The following is a 22,654-nucleotide window of genomic DNA, read 5'->3' as shown; positions in this document are numbered from 1 at the left end:
TCCTGCTGCTGGTCAAAGACAGAGCTCGACTTGCTTCCAAGAGCCCAGAAGCGGCTTTCCCCGGTCGCCGCTCCCTGCTTTTTCTTTCCCCTCCCACAGTCCCCAGCCCCCCCCCCCACCCCCCCGCTGCTGGTCGACGCACAGCAAAACGGATCCGGGCCACGACTCCAAACTAGAGCTTTTATTACCAAACGCGCTCCAAACGCCCAAACACGCTCCAAAACGTAGAAAAAACAGTGGACAAACAGCAAACCCCCCTCCCCCCCCCAGCGCCGCGGGGCCTCAGTCGGCGGGGGCGGCGCTCGCCCCCCAGCCCAGGCGGCCCAGGCGCCGCTCCACCATGGCCGGCAGGAAGCTGCGCAGGAAGTGGAAGAAGTCGTGGAAGAGCTGCCCGGCGCCGGGGGCCGGGGCCAAGCGCAGCAGCACCCACAGCTCCGGCGCGGCGCCGCCCGCCCGGGCCCCGGCCTCGAACCGCAGCAGCGGCTCCGGCGGCCGCCGCGCCCCCGCCTGCTCGGCGATGGCCTCCGACACCCTCGCCTCCAGCTCCAGGCCCCCGCCGTCCCGCTGCGGCCCCGCGGCGCCGGTACCGGGCTGCCGCAGCTGCCGCCGCACGCGCCGCCGGCCGGCCCACACGCGGTGCCACACGGCGCAGCTCCAGCTCACGGCGTCCCCGGCCCGGTGCCGCTTCCCGCCCGGCCCCGCGGCGCCCTCCGGGCCCTCGGGACGGGGACGCTTGGACCCCGCTGCCGGCTGCGCGGGTGGAGGCGGCTCCGGAGGGTCGCTGGGGTCCATTGGCTGCGCGGTCGGAGGCGGCTCATCCGGAAGCATCTCCGGAGCGTTGCTGGGGGTTGGTGGCTTCTTGGCCGGAGGCGGCTCCGGAGGGTCGCTTGGGGCTGCTGGCTGCTCGGCCGGAGGTGGCTCATCCGCCAGCATCTCCGGGGGGTCGCTGGGGGCCGTTGGCTGCACAGTTGGAGGCAGCTGATCTGCTGGAGGCTCCGGAGGGTCACCGGAGGCCACCGGCTGCATGGCTGGAGGCTGCTCATCCGCAAGCATCTCCGGAGGGTCCCTGGGGGCTGCCAGCAGTTTATCTGAAGGTGACTCTAGAGGCTCGCTAGGGGCTGTTGGCAGTGCAGCCGGAGGCGGCTCATCCACTGGCATCTCTGGAAGGTCGCCGGGGGCTGTCGGCAGTGCAGTCGGAGGCGGCTCATCCGCCCGCGGCTCCGGAGAGTCGCCAGGGGCTGCCGGCAGCTCCCCGCTCCCCGGCTCCTGGGGCGCCGACCCCCCTGGCCCAGACGCGGCTCCGGGGGCTCCCCGCTGCTCTGGGATCTCCACGCAGCTGCACTTGAGCACGTGGCCGAACACAAAGGCGACGGCCGCGCAGGCCTCCCGGAACCAGCGGCGCCGGAAGCCGGGCGCCTGGCAGAGCTGCTGCCGGCGGGCGGGCGGGAGCGCGGCCGCGCCGAAGGGGATGGTGATGAGGAAGGCGCCGGCTCCGGGCCCCGCCGGCTCCAGCGCGCCGGGCCGGAAGAGCCGCACGAGCCCCCAGGCCTTGCCCTTGGCAGACTTGCGGCGGTACTGCAGGCTGCGGCAGTACTTGGCGGCGTCGCGGCAGCAGCGCCCGAAGCGCGCCGCCGTCTTCTCGGTGACGTTGGCGGCCACGTTGTGGCTCAGCTCGAAGGGGTCCTGCAGGTTGAAGGGCCCCAGCTTCAGCCGCCCGCCGGCCTCGGCGAGCAGGGCGCTGGGCAGCGGCAGCGCCCGGCCCTCGCGCAGCGAAATCACCCGCCCGGCGAAGTCGTAGTCCCCGAAGACGCGGAAGAACTCGGCCAGGAGGGAGCCTGGGGGAGGCGGCGGGGTGAGCGCGGCTCCGGAGCGTCGCCCCCGCCACCGCCCCCCGCCCCGGCGCTCACCTGGGCTCTCGGCGTTGGCGCTGCTGCCCAGCGCCGAAGCGTCCCGGGGGAAGCTGCAGTCCCAGCCCTCCACGACGCTGCGGTCCTCGTCCCCTGCACGGAGCGAGGGGGCTCAGCGGGGGCCGGGCCGGCGGGGGGGCCGGGCCGGCGGGGGGGCCGGCATGCGGGCAGCCGCTTACCTGCCAGCTCCCGGAGCCGGGCCAGCGCGGGCAGCACCGGGGGGCTGCGCGTCTGCAGGAAGAAGAGCGCCAGCAGCGTCAGCGCGTAGTTGGTGAGCAGGGGGCCGCCGCCGGAGGGGCTTCCTGCGGAGAGATGGAGTCAGCGCCAGCCCCGTGTCCTGCATCCTGGCATCCCAGCGTCCCAGCCCTGCGTCCCGGCCCCGCGTCCTGCATCCCAGCATCCCAGCGTCCCGGCCCCGCGTCCCCCACGGCGTCCCACCTGCCAGGCCCTGCTGCTTGGCCCAGTAGCGCAGCGCATAGACCAGCGGCCGCACGCGCCCGTCCGCCTCGGCGCAGAGCCGCAGGAAGGCCGTGTTGCGGAGCGCCAGCCTGCAGGGAGGGGAGGGGAGGGCAGGGGATGGAAGCGTCACCGGGCGCCCCGCGGCCCCGCGGCCCCCCCCGCGGCCCCCCCGGACCTGTTGTCGATGGAGACGTCGCCCAGCAGCCCCGATTCCTTGTGGCAGAACTTGACGACGGGGCGGCGGGCGGAGGGCACGGCCCGCACGCGCCGCACGCCCGGGACGCAGCGCCGCAGCACCGCCGCCACCAGCTCCAGCACCGCCGGCGCCGCCGGCTCCGTGTCGCCCAGCAGGGAGTCGTCCGAGTCCGAGGAGCCACCGGCGGCCGCCAGGGCCCCGCGCGCTGCCGCCCGGATGCTCTTGGCGCGCTCCAGGTCCAGGAAGAGATCCAGGTCGCAGCCGTGGGCGTCGAAGCCGTTGACGGAGGAGCCGAAGGGCAGGACGGTGCAGCCTGGAGGGGCGGGACGGCGCGGGGTGGCACGTGCGCGAGCGGGAGCCGCGCCGTCGCGCGGGGGTATTGCGTGCGGGGCGGTGTACGTGCACGGGGGGGTGTCGCGCAGGGCGGGGTGTCGCACGCGGGACTCACCGGGGAAGAACTCGGAGAAAACCTCCTGGAAGAGGGTGACCAGGAGCTGCCGCAGGCGCCGCTCTCCCTCGCTCAGCTCAAACAGCTCCACCAGCCGCGACATCTGTGCGTCCACCTGCCGCGGCCCCGCGTCACCGGGGGCTGCGACCCCCCGGGACCCCCCGCCCAGGGCTGCCAGCACCCCCCAGAACCCCCCCAAGGGCCACTGGTGGCCCCCCTAGCACCCCTCAGCCACAGTCCTGGGACCACCAGCAGCCTAAAAGCCTCCCCATCCCCCTGCCAGAGCCCTGGGGCCAGTGGTGGCCCTGGCATCCCCCCAAGGGACATTGGTGGCCCCTAGGACCCCTGGGACCCCCCACCCAGAGCCCATAGACCACCAGCACCCCCCTGGGCCCCCCCAAGAGCCACTAATGGCTCTCAACCCTCCCTCAGCACCCCATAAGACCTACCAGTGGCCCCCAGCCACCCCCTGGGACCCCCTATTTGGAGGCCAGGGCCACTGGCACCCCCTGTCCCGCCCCTCAAGGGCCACCGGAGCCCTGGGGACCGCAGCACCCCCATCCCCCTGTCCCGGGCCCCACTCACGTCCGCAGCCTGGCAGAGGGCTCGCGCCAGCGTCGCCGGGCCGAGCTGCTCGCGGCGGGCGCCGGGCCCCGGGGAGCCGCCGGCGAAGGGCTCCTGGCGGCGGGGCCGCACGCGGAGGCGGCGGCCGCCCAGGCTGTGCCAGGGCCGCGCCAGAGCCCGGGCCCGCGCCGCTGCCTCCCGCAGCTCCACGATGGCGTAGGCGCCCTGCGGGCCGGGCCGGGCAGTCAGAGCCGGTCAGAGCCGCCCCGCGGGCCCGGCCCCCGCCGCCCCCGGCCCCTGCCGCCCCGCTCACCTTCTCCTTGTCCATCACGACGGCGGCCACGTCCCCGAAGGCGCCGAAGTAGCGGGCGAGCGCGGGGGCCGCGGTGCCGCGGGGGAAGCCGCTGACGAAGAGGCTGCGCCGCGCCTGGGCCGAGCGCTCGGCGCGGAGCCCCCGGAGCCGCCGGTGCTTCCGCCCGCGCAAGTGCTCGGCCAGGCTCGGCCCTGCGCGGGGCGGCGGCGGCCTCAGCGTGCCCGAACCGGCCCCACCGACTCCAGCCCGGCCCGAACCGGCCCCCCCGACCTCCACCGGCCCCGGCCCGGCCCCCGCAGCCCCAGCCCGACCCTCCCCCGACCCCCCCGGCCCCCGTAGCCCCGGCCCGGCCCGGCTGCCCCAGGCCCGGCCCCAGCCCGACCCCTGCGGCTCCCCCCGGCCCGGCCCCGGCCCCAGCCCCCCCCGGTCCCCCGGCCCCAGCCCGGTCCCCACTCACGGTTCGCCGCCACCACGCGGCAGAGGCGGCAGCGGAAGCCGCCGCGCGGCAGCGCCTCCACGTCCGGGGCCGCATCCGCCTCGGGGTCCGCATCCGAGTCCAGGTCCAGGCCCAGCTCCCGGTCCAGTTCCGGGTCCCGGTCCGGGTCCGTCCCCGGTTCCTGATCCATGTCCGCGTCCGGGCCGGTCTCCGGTCCCTCGTCCATGTCCGGGTCCGGGTCCAGCTCCGGGCTGGCGTCCGGTTCCCGGTCCAGGTCGGGTTCCCGGTCCGGGTCCAGATCCAGGTCCAGGTCCGAGTCTGGATCCGTCTCTGCTCCCAGGTCCGGGTCCGAGTCTGGATCCGACTCCAAGCCCGGTCCCGGTTCCGCCTCCCGCTCCGGTTCCGTCTCCTCCGCCTCCCGCTCCATTCCGGCCCTCCCGCCCCGCGCCGCCAGCAGCGGCCGCCGAGTCCGCCCGCCCTTGGCTTCCCCCGGGGAACTTTCGGCGGAAGCTGGTCCTCCGCGAACATCGCCCCCCCGGCACTTCCGGCAGAGGCAGCCGCGCGCCGCCGACGCCCCGGGAGCGGCGCCCCCCGCCCCCCCCGGTGCCAGTGCGGCGCGGTGAAGAAAAGGCGTCCGTTTATTTCCTGTCGCTACAGACCCGGCAACAGCTCGAGATAAAAAACCGGCGGTCGCGCTTGCTCCATGTACAAAAGGGGCCCGCGGGGGGGGGGCGGGGGGAGGGGAGGGGCCGCTCGGGCCCCCCCGCCCCCCCCCCGCACCGCCGCGGTCGCTATGGAAATAAAAAAAATACAAAAGGGGGCGGGGCCCTGGGGGGGCGGGGCGCGGCGGCCTCAGTCCTCCAGGACGATGGGCTCGGAGGTGCTGGCGGGGTGGGGGGGGGCGGGGGGCGGCAAGGCCCCCCCCGGCCGCAGCGGCAGCCCCGGCTTCACCTTGAGGGGCAGGTTGGGGCGCCGGGCGGCGCGGCGCATCTCCAGGTGCGTCAGGGCCTTGCGCAGCGCCCTGGGGGGGGACAGACACGGGGTGGGGGGGGTCAGTGCCCGGAGCCCCACGGCAGGACCCCCCGGGGGGGACACACATGCACGGGGGGGGGTTCAGCACCCAGCACCCCACAGCAGAGCCCGCCGGGGGACACACACACATACTGGGGGGGACACACATGCCCGAGGGTTGGGGGGTCAGCGCCCGGCACCCCACAGCGGACCCCCCTGGGACACACACGCACACACGGGGGGGGTTCAGTGCCCCCCCGGGGCGGGGCCCCACCTGGTGTCCTTGGTGGCCACGAAGACGACGGGGTTGGGGGCGTCGGCGGGGTTCAGCTTCTGGCGCTTGGCGGCCGGCTGGGAGCCGGGCCGCAGCCCCGCGGCCGCCGGGCGCCCGTTGGCCGAGAAGGGCAGCCCCGCCCCCGCCACCTGCCGCGGCATGTCAGGCCCCGCCCCCACAAGGCCCCGCCCCCACAAGGCCCCACCCCCAACCTGTCAGTCACGGCCAGCTCCACGCCCCATAGGGCCCAAGTTCCCCCCACCCCTCAGAGCCCACCCTCTTTCACACAGGCCCCTCCCCTTGCCAATCACCCAGGCCCCACCCACACCAGAGCCCACCCCTTCCCCTCCTTGTCAATCACTTCAGGCCCCACCCCCTCATCACCCTCACCAATCACAGCCCACCCCCAGGCCCTACCCCATCACAGCTCCACCCCTTCCCACAGGCCCCTCCCCCGTCAATCACACCACCCCCACCCCTGTCAATCACACCAGCCCAGCCCCTTCCCATGTCAGTCACCCCAAACCCCGCCCCCTTGCAGGCCCCGCCCCCTCCATCACTCCAACCCCACCCCCAGGCCCAGGCTCCACCCCTTCCCCTGCACCCCCCTCCCCAGCCCCCCCCCCGGTACCCGGGCAGCGCGGTGGCCCTCGCCGGCGCTCTCATAGCCCCACTTGCCCACGAGCCCAGCCCCTGTCACTCACCCAGGCCCCGCCCCCTGCAGGCCCCCCCCCTTCTCCAGGCCCCCCTCCCCGCAGACCCCGCCCCTTCCCCAGCCCCCCCCCCCCCGGTACCCGGGCAGCGCGGTGGCCCTCGCCGGCGCTCTCGTAGCCGCGCTTGCCCACGAGCCCGGCCCCTGTCACTCACCCAGGCCCCGCCCCCTGCAGGCCCCCCCCCTTCTCCAGGCCCCCCTCCCCGCAGACCCCGCCCCTTCCCCAGCCCCCCCCCCCCGGTACCCGGGCAGCGCGGTGGCCCTCGCCGGCGCTCTCGTAGCCGCGCTTGCCCACGAGCCCGGCCAGGCCCCGGCTCTGGCTCAGCTGGTTGCGGTTAATGGGCGTCTTGGAGCCCCGCGGCGTCTTCGGCTTCAGGGGGGCCTGCGCCGCTGGGGGGCGGGTGTGAGCGGGGCCGGTGCCCCCCGGCGCTCACGGGGGGAGCTGGGCCCTGCCCCACGGCGCTTGTGGGGGGAGCCCGGCCCCTGCCCCATGGTGCTCATGAGGGGAGCAGGACTGGTGCCCATTGGTGTGGGGGAGGCAGGCCCCTGCCCCATGGCACTTATGGGGGGAGCGGTGCTGGCACCCCATGGCAGGGGGGAGCCAGGCCCCTGCCCCCAGCACTGGCGGGGTCCGTGGGGCTGGTGACCCGGGGTGCCCACAGGGAGGGGGGAGCAGGGCCAGCGACCCACAGTGGGGAGAGCGACCCACTGGGGGGGGGGGGGGGCCATGACCCCGCTGCCTCTGCCCCACAGCACCCAAGGGGCACAACCCCCCCGCCCCCCAGCTCCAAGCACAAGGGGGGGTGTGGCAGGGCGCCCCCCCTCCCCGCCCACACGCGGGGGCCCGGCTCACCCAGCTCCTTGACGATGGCGGCCAGCGGCAGCCGCGCCAGCGGGTGGATCTTGAGCGGCGCCTTGGCGGCCTTGGGGAGCCGGATGGAGCCTGGGGGGAGCAGCGGAGGGGGTGAGGCGGGGCGAGACGCTGCCGCCCCCCCGCCCCCCATCCCCGTCCCCCCCGCGTACACTCGGCCTTGATGGCGTTGGCGTTGATGGGGGCGTAGGGGCGGCGGGCGGCGCGGCGCGGCTGCAGGATGTCGCGGCAGACGCGGCGCGCCAGGCGCGTCAGCTTGGTGGTCTGCAGCAGGAAGGTCTGGCGGTTCTTGGCCAGCAGCTTGGCGCGGCTGGCGCTGCTGGCGTAGGGCGAGAGGCTCTGCGCCTCGGGCCGCGAGAGGTGGCCCCGCGAGTGCGGCTCCTGCGGGGGGGCGGGGGGGGTCAGCGGGGCGGGCGGGCGGGTGGGGGGTGGCCCCCCCCCCGCGCCCCAGCCCCCCCCGTCACCGTGGGGCCGCGGGCGGCTCCCTCGAGCTGTGTCGGCGTCTTCAGCCCCCCGTACTTCTTCCAGTAGATCCAGCAGGACGCGCAGAGGCGGCACTGCATGTTGGGGGGGCCCCAGGCGTACCACTGCGCCGACTGCGTGGCTGCGGGCACAGGCGTTGGGGGGGGCACCCGCCCGCCCCACGGGATCCTGCCCCACGGCACCCTGTGGCCCCCCGCCCACCCACCCGCCCCACAGCCCCTACGTACCCCCCACATACGCCCCTTCCTGTCCCACTGCCCCCCACAGCCCCCTTCCCTGCCCCTAAAGAGCCCTGATTTGCCCCAGGGTCCTGCCCCATTGCCCCATGAACCCCCCTCCCCCATGAACCCCCCTCCCTGCCCCACACAGCCCCCCTCCCCGCCCCACTGCCCCTAAATGTTCCCCATTTGCCCCAGGCCTCTGCCCCATGGCCCCTATGTACCCCTCTCCCTGCCCCACTGCCCCACACAGACTCCTTCCCTGCCCCACTGCCCTTAAATGTCCCCCCTTTGCCCCTGGGCCCTGCCCCGCTGCCCCTACGCGCCCCCCACCCCAGGCCCCCCGTCCCCCCCCACCCCAGGCCCCCCCGCCCCCCCGCCCGCCGCCCCACTGACTGTGGCAGCTCTCGCAGGTGAGGCCCTTCTGGAAGCCGGCGCCGTTCATGCCGGGCTTGGAGCCCACCGAGATGATCTGGTTGGGGTTGGGCTTGGTGCTGGGGGGCAGAGCGGGGCGGGGGGGGCAGGGGGGGTCAGGGGGGCGCAGAGGGGGCCGCCCCCCCCCCAGCGCCCCGGCCCCACTCACTACGTGGGGATGTAGACTTGCTTCAGCTTGCTGTCGGCCTCCGCCGCCTTCAGCCGCTTCTGCCGGCGGAGACGGGGTTGAGCCGCCGTGCGCCGGCCCCACGAGCCCCACGCGCCGGCCCCACAGGCCAGCCCCACGGCAGCCCCCCACGAGCCCCCCACACTGCTGCCAGCAAGCCCCATGCCAGCTTGCCAGCCCCCTATATGAGCCCCCCCAAGTCCCCCACTCTGCCACTGCCAGCGAGCCCCACACCAGCCCCACGTGTGAGCCCCTCACAAGCCCCCGATGCTGCCACCCGTGAGCCCCACGGCAGCCCCACATGTGAGCCCCTCGCGAGCCCTCCACGCCGCCACCAGTGAGGCCCACATGAGCCCTATGGCAGCCCCCCACGTGAGGCCGCCGTGGCCCCCCACACCGCCACTCGTGAGCCCCACGGCAGCCCCACAGCAGCCCCACATGGGCCCCTCAAGAGCCCCCCACGCTGCCACCAGGGAGCCCCACGGCAGCCCCCCACGTGACCCCCCACGCTGCCGGCCCCCCCTCACCTGCTGGATGTAGCGGTCGGTGGTTTTCCACATGTAGTAGAACTGCACGATGCTGGCCAGGGACTTCCAGGGCAGCTGGGGGGGAGCGGGGGTGAGGCCGGGCCCCGGGGCCGCCCCCCCGGCCCCCCCGGCGCCCCCACGGCCCGGCCCCGCTCACAAAGTCCTGCCGGATGTCGTTGAAGTCCTTGCCGTACTTCTCCAGCGCCTCCTCGAAGAGCATGGCCTCCGAGGCCGACCACTCCTCCATCTCGTCGCGGCACAGCACCGGCCCCCCCTGCGGCACCAGCGTCGACATGGCCTTGGCCAGGTCGTAGCCGTTGCGCTGCAGCGTGTCCATGGCGTGGAACTGGGGGGGGGGGAGGGTGAGAGGGGGCTGCGGGTGCCCCCCACGCCCCCCCTGCGCCCCCCCCGGCCCCCTCACCAGCGTGATGTCGCGCGAGGCGGCGGCCGCGCTCATGTGCAGGCTGGGCTGCCGGATGGAGCTGCTGCAGTCGAGGGCGCGCGCGAAGGTGCCCACGGCCCTGGGGACGAGCGGGGGACGGTGTCAGCAGCGCCCGGCCCCCCCGCCGTGCCCCCCGGCCCCCCCCGGCCCCACTCACCGTGCCACCACCAGGAACTGGTCGATCTGCCGGTCCGTGAGCGGGTTGTCGGGGTCCCAGACCTTCATCTCCATCTTCTGCTGGTTCCGGTTGTCCGACTCGCCTGCGGGACGGGACGGGGTGGGTGGGGGCGGCGGAGCACGGCCCCCCCCGGCCCCCGGCGCCCCCGCGGCCCCCTCACCCTCCGCCAGCCGGTCCGGGATCTCCGCCTGGTACTTGCAGCCCACCCGGATCTCGCCCTGGTCGGCCAGGAGGGTTTTCTGGACGGGGTCGAACACCAGCGAGTAGAAGAAGCAGTCCTGGGGGGGGGAGGAAAGGGGTCAGGGGGCTGCGGGCCCCCCCTCGCCCCACGGGCCCCCCCTCGCCCCACGGGGCCCCCGGCAGCGCTCACCTCCTTCTCCAGGTACTGGCCCAGGATGTCGGTCTCGTTGAGCAGCGTCACGCTGCACTTCCCCCTGCAGGCGGGCGCAGCGGCGTCACGGCCCCGCCGTGGGGCACAGACCCCCCCGAGCCCCCCCCGAGCCCCCCCGGGACGCACCGTATGTGAGTGGCCGGCAGTGACTCGAACTGCCGGGAGAGGAAGAGCTCGCGGTGCTTGAGCTGGTGCCGCTGCTGCTCCGTCATGGCCGGCTGCTTGGACTCCTCCTCGAACTCACCTGGCGCGGCGCAGCGTGAGCCCCGCCGCCCCCCCCCGCGCCCCCCCCTCCCCGGGGGCCGCCCGCCCCCCACTCACGGGCGTTGCTGTCGGCCAGGCTGTTGAGGCTGCTGGAGATGTCGCGCCGGCGGAAGAGGCAGACGACCTTGGCCTCCACGTTGCCATTGGCGGTCTGGGGGGCAGAGCGGGCGCTGAGGGGGTGCCGGGGCCCGGGGGGGGTGGGGGGGGTGGCGGGGGCGGCTCCTCACCTTGTTGAGCTCCTCGATGCGGCGCACGAGGTAGGGGTTGCTGGAGGAGTTCTCGAAGTAGACGTAGTCTGGGGGGAGCAGGCTCAGGGGGGGCGGGGGGGGGCTCCCCCCGCACGTCCCCTCCGCCGGGGGGGCACCGGGGTGCAGCCGCCTCCCCCCTTGGGCTGCCGGGGGGGGGCACGGGGGTCCCGGCGCAGCCCCCGCCCCACAGGAGACCTCCAAACGGGAGCGTCCCTGGAGACCCCCCCAGCCCCACTGCTGCCGGAGCCCCCCCCGGGCAGGGGAGACTCCCCCATAGCCGCATGGACGTGGGGGGACCCTGCCCCCCCCCAGAGACCCCCTGCCCACCATGGCCCCTTCGGGGACCCCCCCACAGATGTAGGGCCTCCTCCCCCCACACACACCTCACCCCCCCCTTCATGGCCCCTTTTTCTGCCCCCCCCCAACAGGAAACTGCTCTCTTCGCACTCTGAGGCAAACGGGGCCCCTTCTCCTGACTGTGCTGGGGGGGGGGGGCCGGGGGGGGCCTCTCTGCCCCGGGCCGGGGGGCTCCTCCTCGCCCCACAGCGAACTCCAGCACAGGAACCGGCCCCCTTCCCCCAGCCCCCCCCTTCCCCTCCCAGACACGGCAGCTTCCCCTCGGGGGGCCCTTTGCGGCTCCCCCCCATCACGGACGCCGGCTCCTCTCCCCCGAGGCGGGGAGCAGGGGCTGTGCCCCCCCCACCGCCGTGGGGCCCCCTTCTCCCCCCGGGACCCCCCTGCTTCTCCCCACAAACGTGGGGGCCCCTCTCCCACCGTGGGGGCCCCCTTCCCCATGGACCCCCCCTTCGCCGCGGACACCCCCCGTCCCCTCAGGGGCCCCCCCTTCCCGTCATGGGCCTCCTCCCCCTCGTGGACCCCCCCGTCCCCTCGGAGTCCCCTCAGGGCCCCCCCCGTCCCCTCGTGGACCCCCCCAGACGTGGCCCCCCGGCCCCCTTCCCTCCCGGGATCCCCCTTTACTCCCCCTCCCGCTCCCCCCTCCGGGATCCCCCGTTTCCCCTCGGGGATCCCGCTCCCCCCGCGGGCCCGGACCCCGCTCACCGCCGACGCGGTACATGTTGGCCGCCATGGCCGCTCGCTCGGCCGCGCTACCCCCGGGCCCGGCCCGGCCCGCGCTTCATCGCCTCCCGCTCCCGCCGCCTCCGCACCGGCACGACCCGCTCGGGCGCCTCCGGAGCGGCCTCGGCGCCGCCTCGGGCCCTTCCGGAGCGCGTTCGGGACCCGCCGGAGCGCGCTCGGCCCTTTCCGGAAGCGGCTCGGGTCCTTCCGGAGCGGCCTCGGGACCCCTCGGAGCGCGCTCGGCCCTTTCCGGAAGCGGCTCGGGGCCTTCCGGAGCGGCCTCGGGTCCCCTCGGAGCGCGCTCGGGTCTTTCCGGAAGCGGCTCGGGACCCTTCGGAGCGCGCTCGGGCCTTTCCGGAAGCGGCTCGGGAAGCTTCGCCACGGCCTCGAGCACTTCCGGGAGCGGCTCGGGAACCGGCGGCGGCGGCGCGGGCGCTTCCGGCGGCGGCGGGGCCGGCAGCGGGGCGGGGGCGGGGGCGGGGGCGGCGCAGGGAGCAGACGGCGCCCGGTCCCAAGGCTTTATTGGTGCCTGTCACAGTGCGTGCGGCGCCTTCACGGGGGGCCGCGGCCCTTGGTCCCTGGCGGGGCGGCGGCGGCACTAGCGGGGCTCGTCGCCGTCCCCGGAGCCGTCGCCGGTGCCGTTGGCGTCGCCGGGGCAGGAGAGGGAGCGGCGGCGCGGGCCGCCCAGCACCCGCCACTGGAAGACGCTGGTGTCCTTCCCGCCCAGCGACACCAGGTGCGCGTCGTCGTGGCTGAACCGCACGTTGGTCACGTGGCTCCCGTGGCCGCCGTACACGTGGCTCGGCGCCTGCGGGCGGCCCGGCGGCGTCGGCACCGGCACCGGCACTGGCACCGCCGACGGCACCGACCGGGCCCGACCGGGATGGCCATGGCACCCCCGGTCCCCTGGGACGGCCCGGCGCCCGCCTGCGCCCCGCGCACACGCGTGTGGCTGCGTGTCCATGGGCGTTAGGCCGTGGCGTGCCGCCCGTGTGCGTGCACACGCGTGTGGGTGTGTGTACACGGGCACCGGGACGGTGTGCACCGTGTCCCGGGTTCCCCGGTGCACGCAAACGTGAACACACACGTACACCCCCCCAGCTCCCCTGTGCACGCACACACACACACGTGAACGCACACACACACGTGAACACGCACACACACGCGTGAACACGCACACACACGCGTACACCCGCACCCCCGTGCTCGTGCGCGCCTCCGCCCCGCGCGTCCCTCCCAGCGCCCCTCCTCGCACGAGCGTGCACCAAACCCACCGTCCCCCCTGCACACGCACACGCGTGCGCTCCCCGTGCACACGCCCTCCCTGTGCACGCACGCGTGTGTGGTCCCCCCCGCCTCCATGCCCAGCCTGTGTCCCCCCCGGTCCCCATGCCCCCCCATCCCCGTCTCCCCTCCATGTCCCCCCATCCCTGTGTCCCTCCGTCCCCGTGCCCCCCGTGCCCCCGTGCCCCGCTGACCTTGGCGCGGGCGCAGGGGTAGCGGAAGAGGTGCACCTTGCAGAAGTCGTCGGCCACGGCCACCACGCGCTCGTCGTGCGAGCGGCACAGCGAGTTGATGTCGGTGCCGTCCGAGCCGTCGGGCCAGACGCCTGCGCGGGCCGCTGAGCCGGGGGGGGGACACGGGGGGGGACACGGGGACGGGGGGGACGCAGAGGGGACCAGGGGGATGGGGGGGACGGGGGACGGGGGGGGACATGGAGGGGATGGGGGGGTGCGGAGGGGACGGGGGGACGGGGGGGGACATGGAGGGGCTGGGGGGGGCGCAGAGGGGATGCCGTGGGGCCGGGGGGGCGCGGGGGGGCCGGGGGCTCACCGAAGACGTGGAAGCCCAGCACGCAGGTGTAGGTGGCCCACTCGCGGTCGCGGCTCTCGAAGCGGTTGCGCAGCAGCTTGCAGCCCCCGGCGACGTCCCCTGCGCGGCGGGGAGGGATGGAGGGATGCGGGGATGGAGGGATGGAGGGATGCGGGGATGGAGGGATGCGGGGATGGAGGGATGGAGGGATGCGGGGATGGAGGGATGCAGGGATGGAAGGATGCAGGGATGGAGGGATGGAGGGATGCGGGGATGGAGGGATGCGGGGATGGAGGGATGCAGGGATGCGGGGATGGAGGGATGGAGGGATGCGGGGATGGAGGGATGGAGGGATGCGGGGATGGAGGGATGCGGGGATGGAGGGATGCGGGGATGCGGGGATGGAGGGATGCAGGGATGCGGGGATGGAGGGATGCGGGGATGGAGGGATGGAGGGATGCAGGGATGCGGGGATGGAGGGATGGAGGGATGGAGGGATGCGGGGATGGAGGGATGGAGGGATGCGGGGATGGAGGGATGGAGGGATGGAGGGATGCGGGGATGGAGGGATGCGGGGATGGAGGGATGGAGGGATGCGGGGATGGAGGGATGCGGGGATGCGGGGATGGAGGGATGGAGGGATGCGGGGATGGAAGGATGCAGGGATGGAGGGATGCGGGGATGGAGGGATGCGGGGATGGAAGGAAGGTGGCAGGGATGCGGGGATGGAGGGATGGAGGGAAGGTGGCAGGGATGGAGGGATGGCGGGATGGAGGGATGCCGGGATGGAGAGATGGAGGGAAGGCGGCAGGGATGGAGGGATGCGGGGATGGAGGGATGCCGGGATGGAGAGATGGAGGGAAGGTGGCAGGGATGGAGGGATGGCAGGATGGAGGGATGCAGGGAAGGCAGCAGGGATGGAGGGATGCAGGGATGGAGGGATGGCGGGAGGCGCCGCCCCCCGAGCGCTCACAGTAGAGGATCTCGTAGTCGCCCGAGTTGGACATGATGAAGCGACTGTCCTTGGACCAGTCCAGGTGCGTGATGAAGCTGGAGTGTCCCTGCGGGGAGACCGGCCTCAGCGCCGGACGCGGCGCCCGGACGTCGGAGCGAGCCGGGACGTCGGAGCGAGCCGGGATGCCGCAGCGGACGTGAGAGCAAGCCGGGATGTGGGAGCAAGTGGGGATGTGGGAGCAGGGACATCGGAGCCGAACAGGGATGCGGGGATGTGGAATTGCCGGCTGGAGTGGGATGGGGGGATGCGGGAGCATCAGCCAGAGCTGGAGAGGGGACACGGGATCACTGGCCGGAGCGGGATGGGGGACATGGGGATGCGGGATTGCTGGCCGGGGTGGGATGAGGGATGCAGGAACGCTGGCTGGAGCAGGACGGGGGATGCAGGATCGCCATCCAGCGTGGGACAGGGGACGCAGGGATGCGGGATCACCGTCCGGAGCAGGACGGGAGGACGCAACGACGCGGGATCGCCGTCGGGGCCGAGCGCCGCTCACCGTGCAGCGCCCGAAGCGGCTGTACTTGCGCCCGCGCTCGCCCACGCCGTAGATGTAGATGAAGTTGTCGTGGGAGCCCACGGCCAGGAACTCGCCGTCTGCGGCGGGAGAGGCGGGCGGTGAGGCGGGGGCCCGGCCCGGCCGCGGTGACGGGCACCGGGACGGACGTGGGGACACCGGGACGCGGGGCCGGGCCCCACCTGGCGAGTACCGCACCACCGAGAGCTGCTCGTTGCCGTCGGAGCCGGACGCCAGCACCCGCCGCGTCTCCGCGTCCAGCACCAGCCACCTGCGGGGGGGCGGTGAGGGGGCCGCCCTGGACCCCCCCGGGCCCCCCCGGACCCCCGGACCTACCGCCCCGTCTGCAGCCCCACGGCCACCACGTGTCCCCCGGGGTGGAAGTCGGCGCAGAGGCCGGTGTCCTGCGAGCGGGGCGAGACGGTGCCGTCAGGGCCGGACCCGGGGCCTGGCCCCGCTCCCGCTCCCGCTCCGGCCCCGCTCCGGCCCCGCTCCGGCCCCGCTCGGGCACCTCCAGCGCGAGGCTCCAGGCCAGCGCGTGCTCCCGGCTGTCCCAGACGCAGAGCTGCCGGTCGTGGCCGCAGGTGAGGAAGAGGCTCCGCGACGGGTGCGTGGCCAAGCCCCAGAGCTCGTCCGTGTGGCCCTGCGGGGCAGAGCCCGGGTCCGCGCTCGCTCCGGCCGGGAATGGCGCCCCGCTCCCGCTCCCGCTCCGGCGGCGGCTGCCGTCCCGCCCGGCACCTGGACGATGGGGGCGAAGCCGGCATCCAGGCTGCCCCGCAGCAGCGCGTTGCGCGTGGTCCCCACCAGCAGCTCGTCCCCGTCGCCCTCCGCGATGGTCCGCACGGCGCCGAACCGCTCCGGGATCTGCGCGGGACGGGACGGGACGGGATGGGACGGGGACGGGATGGGGATGGGGACGGGGACGGGATGGGGATGGGGACAGGGATGGGGCAGTCATGGGGTGCCGGGGCTGCCGGGGGTCCCCGGCTCCCAGCTCCTGGTTCCCGGCTGGAGCGCCGCCGGCCGCAGCCCCTCACCTCGGCCTCGCGCAGCAGGGCCAGCGCCGGGCTCCAGAGCCGCAGGCGCCGGTCCTTGCCGCCGCCGCTGAGCACCGAGCCGTCGCCGCGCAGCCGCAGGGCGAAGACGCTGCCCTCGTGCGCCCGCGTCTGCTGCCCGATGCGGTACGTCTCTGCGGGCGGCGCGGACGCGTCGGCGGGTGCCCGGAGCAGGGGGCGGCCACCCCGTCTGTCCGTCCGTCCGTCCCGCTCCGGAGCCGGATACATGGACGCGTCGGCACCCATGCAGCCACCCCCCCCCGTGAGCCACCCCGTCCATCTTCCATCCATCCATCCCGCTCCGGAGCCGGAGGACGCACGGACACATCGGCGTCCCCGTGAGCCGCCCCATCCCTCCATCCCGCTCCGGAGCCGGGGGACACACGGACACGGCCACCCCCCACAAGCCGCCCCGTCTGTCTGTGCCGGGACCGGCACGGTGCCCCGCCCCGGGGGCGGCTCGCAGGGGTGTCCGTGCTCGTGTCCGTGTCCGCATCCGCTCCCGCTCCCGCTCCGGCTCCGGCTCCCGCCCGGCCCCGCCGGCACCTTTGGGGCCCTGGCCGGCCGCGCGGCTCCAGGTGAGGATGTTGCCCTCGGAGTCGCCCGTCAGCACGTCGCCGGCCGCGTCGAAGATGAAGCATTGGATGAACTTGGGCTTCTTGTACTTCTGCGGAGGGAGGGAGCGAGGGAGCGAGGGGAGGCGGCGGAGCGGCGGCCCGGGGCGCTCCCGTCCCGGCGTTCCCATCCCCGCAGGTCCCATCCCGGCTCCCGTCCCGGCTCCCATCCCAGCTCCCATCCCAGCGGTTCCCATCCCGGCAGCTCCCGTCCCGGCTCCCGCGGCGGCTCACCCCGAAGACGCCCTGCTTCTTGGTGAGCGCCGTCCCGCTCCAGGTCCAGAAGTAGACGTGGGATTTGCCGCCGGTGACGATGCTGCCGCTGTCCTGGGGGTTGAACTCCACCGTCAGCACTGACTCGTTCGTGCTCTGCGGGGGGGGAAGCGTGAGCGGACGGGGCCCAGGCGTCCGGGGGGGCCCAGGCGTCCGGGGGGGCCGCGGCGTGCGGGCGCGCACCTTGACCTCGGCCTGCTTGGTGCCGCGGGCGCAGTCCCACACCGACATCATGTGCTCGTTGGAGTCGTCGACCACGCAGAGGAAAGCGCCCTGGTCCTGGGGGCGGGCGGTGAGCGGGGCCGGGGAGGGGCCGGGGGGGAGCGGGGGGGGGGGCGGGGGGGGGACGCGGCACTCACAGCGGCGGAGAAGGCCAGGGAGCCCACCCCTCGCTCGAAGCTGCCCAGGCCGATCTGCTGCAGCGTGAGCAGCGTGGACGAGTCCCAGATGTGAACCACCGGCTGCAGCGGCTGCGGGGACGCGGCCACGACGTCGGCGGTGGGGAGGCGTGTGCGGCCCCCCCGTGCGTCCCGCCGCGCAGCCACGTGCACGTGCATCCCGCTGTATCCCCTGCGTCCTGCCGCGCAGCCACGTGCACGTGCATCCCGCATCCCGCTGCGTCTGCATGCTGCATCCCACCACACTGGGACACACGTGCATCCCACATCCCTCTGCACGCGTCCTGCCTCCCGCCACGTGGGCATGTGCATGCATCCCGCATCCCGCCGTGCATCCCGCATCCCGCAGTGCATCCCGCCACGCAGGGACACGTGTGCATCCCGCATCCCGCTGTGCAGGGACACGCAGGCATCCTGCATCCTGCCATGCATCCCGCATCCCACTGTGCATCCTGCTGTGCAGGGACACGCAGGCATCCCGCATCCCGCCGTGCATCCCGCATCCCGCAGTGCATCCCGCCACGCAGGGACACGTGTGCATCCCACATCCCGCTGTGCACGGACATGCAGGCATCCCGCATCCCGCCATGCATCCCGCATCCCGCAGTGCATCCCGCCACGCAGGGACACGTGTGCATCCCGCATCCCGCAGTGCATCCCGCCACGCAGGGACACGTGTGCATCCTGCATCCTGCTGTGCAGGGACACGCAGGCATCCTGCATCCTGCCATGCATCCCGCATCCCGCTGTGCATCCTGCTGTGCAGGGACATGCAGGCATCCCGCATCCCGCCGTGCATCCCGCATCCCGCAGTGCATCCCGCCACGCAGGGACACGTGTGCATCCCGCATCCCGCCGCACATCCCGCGGCACCTCCCGCATCCCGCGGCGCATCCCGCGGCCCCGGCACCTTGCCGTCCTTGTCGACGCCGGCCGCCTGCCCGGTGGCCACGCGGACCCTGTCGGGATGCACGGCGAGGCTGCGGGGAGCGGCGGCGGTGAGGGCGGCCCCCCCCCTGCGCCCCCGGCCCCCCCACGCCCCCCGGCCCGCGGCGGCCTCACCAGCGCACGCAGTCGCTGTGGCGCAGGTAGTGGCGCTGGCGGCGGGCGGCCACGTGGTAGAGCACCACGGCGCAGGCGATGAAGTAGACCAGCTCGCCCGAGGCCAGCACGAAGAGGTTGGAGCGGCTGTCGCGGCCCCGGTAGCCGTAGCTGCGGCGCCGTCAAGGAGGGGACGGCGGCGGGGAGGCGCGCGGCACCGGGGACGGGACGCCTCGGGGAGGGGGACGTCTCCGGGACAGGGATGCTTCAGGGACCGGGACGCCTCAGGGATGGGGACATCTCCGGGATGGGGACGCCTCGGGTACGGGGACACCTCGGGGTCAGGGATATTTCGGGGATGGGGACGCCTTGGGAACAGGGACGCCTCAGGGACGGGGACGTCTTGGGGACGGGGAGACCTCGGGGAGGGGGATGTCTCGGGGATGGGGACATCTCGGGGACAGGGACGTCTTGGGGACGGGGACATCTCGGGGACGGGGAGACCTCGGGTACGGGGACGTCTCGGGGACAGGGATGCTTCAGGGACGGGGATGTCTTGGGGATGGGGACACCTCGGGGACGGGGACGCCTCGGGGATGGGGATGCCTTGGGGGCAGGGATGCTTCGGGGACGGGGACACCTCAGGGATGGGGATATTTCAGGGATGGGGAAGTTTTGGCCCTGGGGACATCTCAGCCCTGGGGACATCTCAGCCCAAGGGACAGGGACGTCTTGGACGTCTTGGCCCTGGGGATGGGGATATTTTGGGGATGGGGATGTTTTGGCCATGGGGACGCCTTGGCCATGGGGACATCTTGGCCATGGGGACATCTCAGCCCAGGGGACGGGGACGTCTTGGACATCTTGGTCCCAGAGATGGGGACGCCTCGGGGACGGGGAGGCCTCGGGGACGGGGAGGCCTCGGGGACGGGGATACTTTGGCCCTGGGGACGCCTTGGTCATAGGGACATCTCGGCCCTGAGAACAGGGACGTCTTGGGGATAGAAATGTCTTGGGGATGGGGACACCTTGGCCATGGGGACATCTCGGCCCCGGAGACTTCCCTGCTCCAGGGATGGGGCCGTCTCGGGGACGGGGCCGTTTCGGGGCCGTTTCGGGGCGTTTCGGGCAGGATACACCCAGTCGAGCTGCAGGCGCTGGGCGGGCAGCTCCGCACGCAGCTCCTCGTAGTTGCAGACGCCGGAGGGGATGTACATGGTGATGGGCCGCCCGCGCAGGAACATGCGCACGGAGGTGCCCTCTGCGGGGATGGCGTCAGCGGGGGGGGGGACGCCGCCCCCCGGCCCCCCCGGCCCCCCGCTGCGCCCCTCACCCAGGTTGTAGGCGCTGCGGCGTGTCCCCGACGGCCCCGGGCTGGCGGTGGGGTCCCGCAGGCGGCTGCGAGGGGAGAGCGGGGCTCAGGGGTGCCGCCGTGGGGCAGCGCCGTGGGGCAGCGCCGTGGGGCGGAGGGGGGGGCGCGCAGGGGGGTCCCACCTCTCGGAGCCGCCCGCCGGCAGCAGCAGGTTGGCGGCCGACGCCGCTTTCTTGCTGAGGCGCTGCCGGGCCTTGGCCTTGTCGGGTTTGTCGGAGGAGCTGTTCCTGCGCAGCCTGCGCCGCCCGGCCACGGGACGGGACGGGATGGGGACAGGGACGGGGACGGGACGGGACGGGGACGCGGTCGGGCATGGGGACGCCCCGGCACCCACAGCCCCGCGGGCCCCCAGAGGGCCCAGGCGTCCGGGCAGCACCCCTTCCCCCCCGGGAGACCCCTCCCAGGGGCCCAGGCGTCCGGGCAGCACCCCTTCTCCCCAGGAGACCCCCTCCAGTGGGCCCAGGTGTCCGGGACAGCATCCTTCCATCCCTGCCCCGGCCCGGAGATCCCCTCCCAGGGGCCCAGGCGTCCAGGCTGCACCCTCCCCTCCCCAGACACCCCCCCCCCGGCTCTCCCAGGGGCCCAGGCGTCCGGGCAACACACCTTCCCCCCCAGGAGACCCCTCCCATGGGCCCAGGCGTCCGGGCAGCACCCCTTCCCCCCCCTCAGGAGACCCCTCCCATGGGCCCAGGCGTCCAGGCAGCACCCTCTGCCCCCCAGACCCCCCCCCGCCCCCCCAGGGGCCCAGGCGTCCTCACAGCTCCTTGCGGGGGCCCCGCAGGGCCGGGCTGGGGGTCACGGCGGCGCCGGCGCTTCCCGCCTCGGCCGGGGGCTCCGGGGGGGGCTCCGGGGAGGCCGGGGGGGGGCAGGGGGGGGACCCCGGCGGCTCGGGCTCCGCGGGGGCCCCCCGGCACCCGCCGCCCCCCCGCGCCTCCGGGTCCGTCTGCGTCGCCACGCTGACGGCGGGGCCGCGGGGGGGCCCGGCGCTGCCGGCCAAGGGGACGTGAGCGGGGCTGGGGGGCCGGGGGATCGGGGGGCCGGGGGGGGTCACAGCGGGGGGGGGCCGTACCTGGGGCTGCTGTGGAGGGGCGGCGGGGGCGGCGCGTGCCCCATGGCGGGGTCCGGGTCTGCGTCCGCGGGGGGCTCCGGGGCGGCGGCGGCTGCAGACGAGGAGGGACGTCAAACCCGAGAGGCAGCGGCACCCCCCGCCCCGGGGCCCCGGCGTCCGGGCGCCCCCTCACCCCCAGGGGCCCCGGCGTCCGGGCGTCCGGCCTCACCGGGGGGCGGCGGCGGCAGGTGCCGCTCGCAGAGGCCGAGTCTCCGCAGGGCGTCCGCCAGCGCCGCCTTCACCAGCGTCAGCTCCTGCTCCTGCGCCTGCAGCCGCCGCTCCAGGGTCGCCAGGGGCTCGGGGGCCGCCGCGCCGTCACCTGCGCCGCGGGGACGGGACGGGACGGGAGGGGACGGGACGGGACGGGACAGAGACGGGACAGCACGGAGACGGCTCAGCGACGGCCCACGGCGAGCTCACGCGCTGCTCCCGGGGCCCAGGCGTCCGGGGTGCCCCTGCTCCACCCCACGGACCCCCCCCAGCCCCCCGGGGGCCCAGGTGTCCGTGCGCTGCCCCTGCCCCGTGGGGGGGCCCAGGCGTCCGGGTGGGTGCTCATGGCCCTGGCAGGAAGCCGCCCCCCCCCCCCAACCTGCAGGGCCCAGGTGCTCGGGGTGGGGGGGGCAGCCTGGGGCTCGGGGGGTGCAGCAGGACCCCCCCCCCCAGCAGCACGCCCGGGACGCCTGGGCCCCTGAGGGACCCGTGGGGTGGCACGAGGGGGCTCCCGGACGCCTCCCCCCCCCGAGGGGAGGGCGCTGGCGGGGGAAGAGGCTCCCGAACGCCGGGGCTTGCCGGGGAGGTGGGGGGCGCCCGGACGCCTGGGCCCCCCCACTGGGCTCGGACTCCTGGGCCCCCCCCGGCTCCGGCGCCTGGGCCCTCCCCAGGCTCGGACGCCTGGCCCCTCCCCCCGGGCCCGGACGCCTGGGCCCCCCGGCGGCCCGGACGCCTGGGCCCCCGGCCGGGTCTCACCGCGGGGGCCGCGCTGGGGCTCCGGCTGCGGCTGCATCGCGCGCGGGCGGCCGCGGCCATGCGAGGCCTCGGCCCCGGCCTCGGGCTCCGCCGCCCCAGGAAGCGCCGCGGCGCCGAGTCATTTCCCCTCCGCGGCCCCGGGCCGCTCCCGCCGCCCCCGGCCTCGCCCCGCCGCCCCCGCCGCCGCCGCTCCCGCCGCCCGGGGGGCCCAGGCGTCCGGCCCCGACCACCCCCGCTGCCCCCGGTGCACACGGCGCTCCCCACCACAGGGGCCCAGGCGTCCGGGTGCCCCCGGCTGTGGGGCACGGGCCCTGTGGGGCAGGTCCCCATGGGGCAGGTCCCCGCGGGGCAGGTCCCCACGGGGCAGGTTCCTACGGGGCAGGTTCCTATGGGGCAGGTCCCCTATGGGGCAGGATCCCTTGGGGGCAGGTCCCTCTGGGGCAGGTCCCTATGGGGCCGGGGGGGGGGCTGCCCGGCACCGCCGCCTTCCCGCCCGCGGGCCCCGGCGCCCACGTGCCGTTTCGGGATGAATCGGGCGCCGCGTCCCGGCGCCCCGGACCCACAACAAAGGGCGCCGGCGGCCCCGAATCATCCCGAGAGCGAAACGCCGCCCCGCGCCCCCGGCCCCGCGCCGCAGCGCCCAACGGCTGCCGGGCCCAGGCGACGGGGGCCCAGGCGTCCTGCCGCCCCGGTGCAGAGGGGGGCCCAGGCGTCCGGGCGCTGCAAGCTGTGACAGGGATCTGGGCGTCGACACCAAATGCAGCCCCGTTACCCCGTGGGGGACTCGGGTGTCCAGGCACGGCTCACCCCCCCCCAGGCCAGGACACGGGCCCAGGCGTCCGGGCCCCGTGCACCCCCAAGGGCTG

At 75.2% G+C, this 22,654-nt stretch overlaps 3 protein-coding genes across 6 annotated transcripts; all 3 read right to left on the bottom strand.

Annotated features, from left to right (window-relative positions):
* Positions 1 to 166: 166 nt before the first annotated feature.
* Positions 167 to 4,897, bottom strand: TUT1 (terminal uridylyl transferase 1, U6 snRNA-specific). The gene is made up of 9 exons (XM_064503196.1): positions 4,345 to 4,897; positions 3,888 to 4,078; positions 3,596 to 3,799; positions 3,011 to 3,125; positions 2,542 to 2,875; positions 2,346 to 2,455; positions 2,087 to 2,209; positions 1,908 to 2,000; positions 167 to 1,835 (listed from the first exon to the last, which is right to left on the bottom strand). Exons 1-9 carry the CDS (start codon positions 4,748 to 4,750, stop codon positions 283 to 285), a joined length of 3,129 nt encoding a protein of 1,042 aa, XP_064359266.1. The 5' UTR covers positions 4,751 to 4,897; the 3' UTR covers positions 167 to 282.
* A 46-nt stretch (positions 4,898 to 4,943) lies between these two features.
* Positions 4,944 to 11,772, bottom strand: MTA2 (metastasis associated 1 family member 2). Its single transcript, XM_064503226.1, has 18 exons — positions 11,603 to 11,772; positions 10,523 to 10,590; positions 10,353 to 10,446; positions 10,158 to 10,275; positions 10,011 to 10,074; positions 9,801 to 9,918; positions 9,620 to 9,722; positions 9,442 to 9,541; positions 9,178 to 9,366; positions 9,021 to 9,095; positions 8,476 to 8,534; positions 8,289 to 8,386; positions 7,656 to 7,795; positions 7,344 to 7,572; positions 7,174 to 7,263; positions 6,565 to 6,710; positions 5,609 to 5,757; positions 4,944 to 5,344 (listed from the first exon to the last, which is right to left on the bottom strand). The coding sequence occupies exons 1-18, from the start codon at positions 11,628 to 11,630 to the stop codon at positions 5,176 to 5,178; spliced, it is 2,037 nt and encodes a 678-aa protein (XP_064359296.1). The 5' UTR covers positions 11,631 to 11,772; the 3' UTR covers positions 4,944 to 5,175.
* Positions 11,773 to 12,124: 352 nt separating this feature from the next.
* On the bottom strand, positions 12,125 to 21,938 carry EML3 (EMAP like 3). 4 transcript variants are annotated; one of them, XM_064503203.1, is made up of 23 exons: positions 21,789 to 21,938; positions 20,992 to 21,141; positions 20,784 to 20,874; positions 20,473 to 20,700; positions 19,837 to 19,950; positions 19,676 to 19,740; positions 19,480 to 19,603; positions 18,364 to 18,513; positions 18,212 to 18,281; positions 17,263 to 17,373; positions 17,087 to 17,182; positions 16,865 to 16,999; positions 16,563 to 16,683; positions 15,999 to 16,150; positions 15,700 to 15,825; positions 15,473 to 15,604; positions 15,298 to 15,365; positions 15,144 to 15,232; positions 14,944 to 15,041; positions 14,406 to 14,493; positions 13,454 to 13,552; positions 13,099 to 13,229; positions 12,125 to 12,428 (listed from the first exon to the last, which is right to left on the bottom strand). In XM_064503203.1, the coding sequence occupies exons 1-23, from the start codon at positions 21,823 to 21,825 to the stop codon at positions 12,219 to 12,221; spliced, it is 2,685 nt and encodes an 894-aa protein (XP_064359273.1). In that variant the 5' UTR covers positions 21,826 to 21,938; the 3' UTR covers positions 12,125 to 12,218. The 4 variants fall into 4 exon arrangements, with proteins under 4 accessions (XP_064359273.1, XP_064359274.1, XP_064359275.1 ...); XM_064503204.1 differs by having other exon boundaries at positions 20,995 to 21,141; XM_064503205.1 differs by lacking the exon at positions 20,473 to 20,700.
* Positions 21,939 to 22,654: the final 716 nt, after the last annotated feature.

This window comes from Dromaius novaehollandiae, chromosome 35 (assembly GCF_036370855.1).
Source record: "Dromaius novaehollandiae isolate bDroNov1 chromosome 35, bDroNov1.hap1, whole genome shotgun sequence".
Lineage (NCBI taxonomy): Eukaryota > Metazoa > Chordata > Aves > Casuariiformes > Dromaiidae > Dromaius > Dromaius novaehollandiae.
Note: the sequence above shows the minus strand (reverse complement) of the source record. Positions and strands in the feature narration are given on the sequence as shown.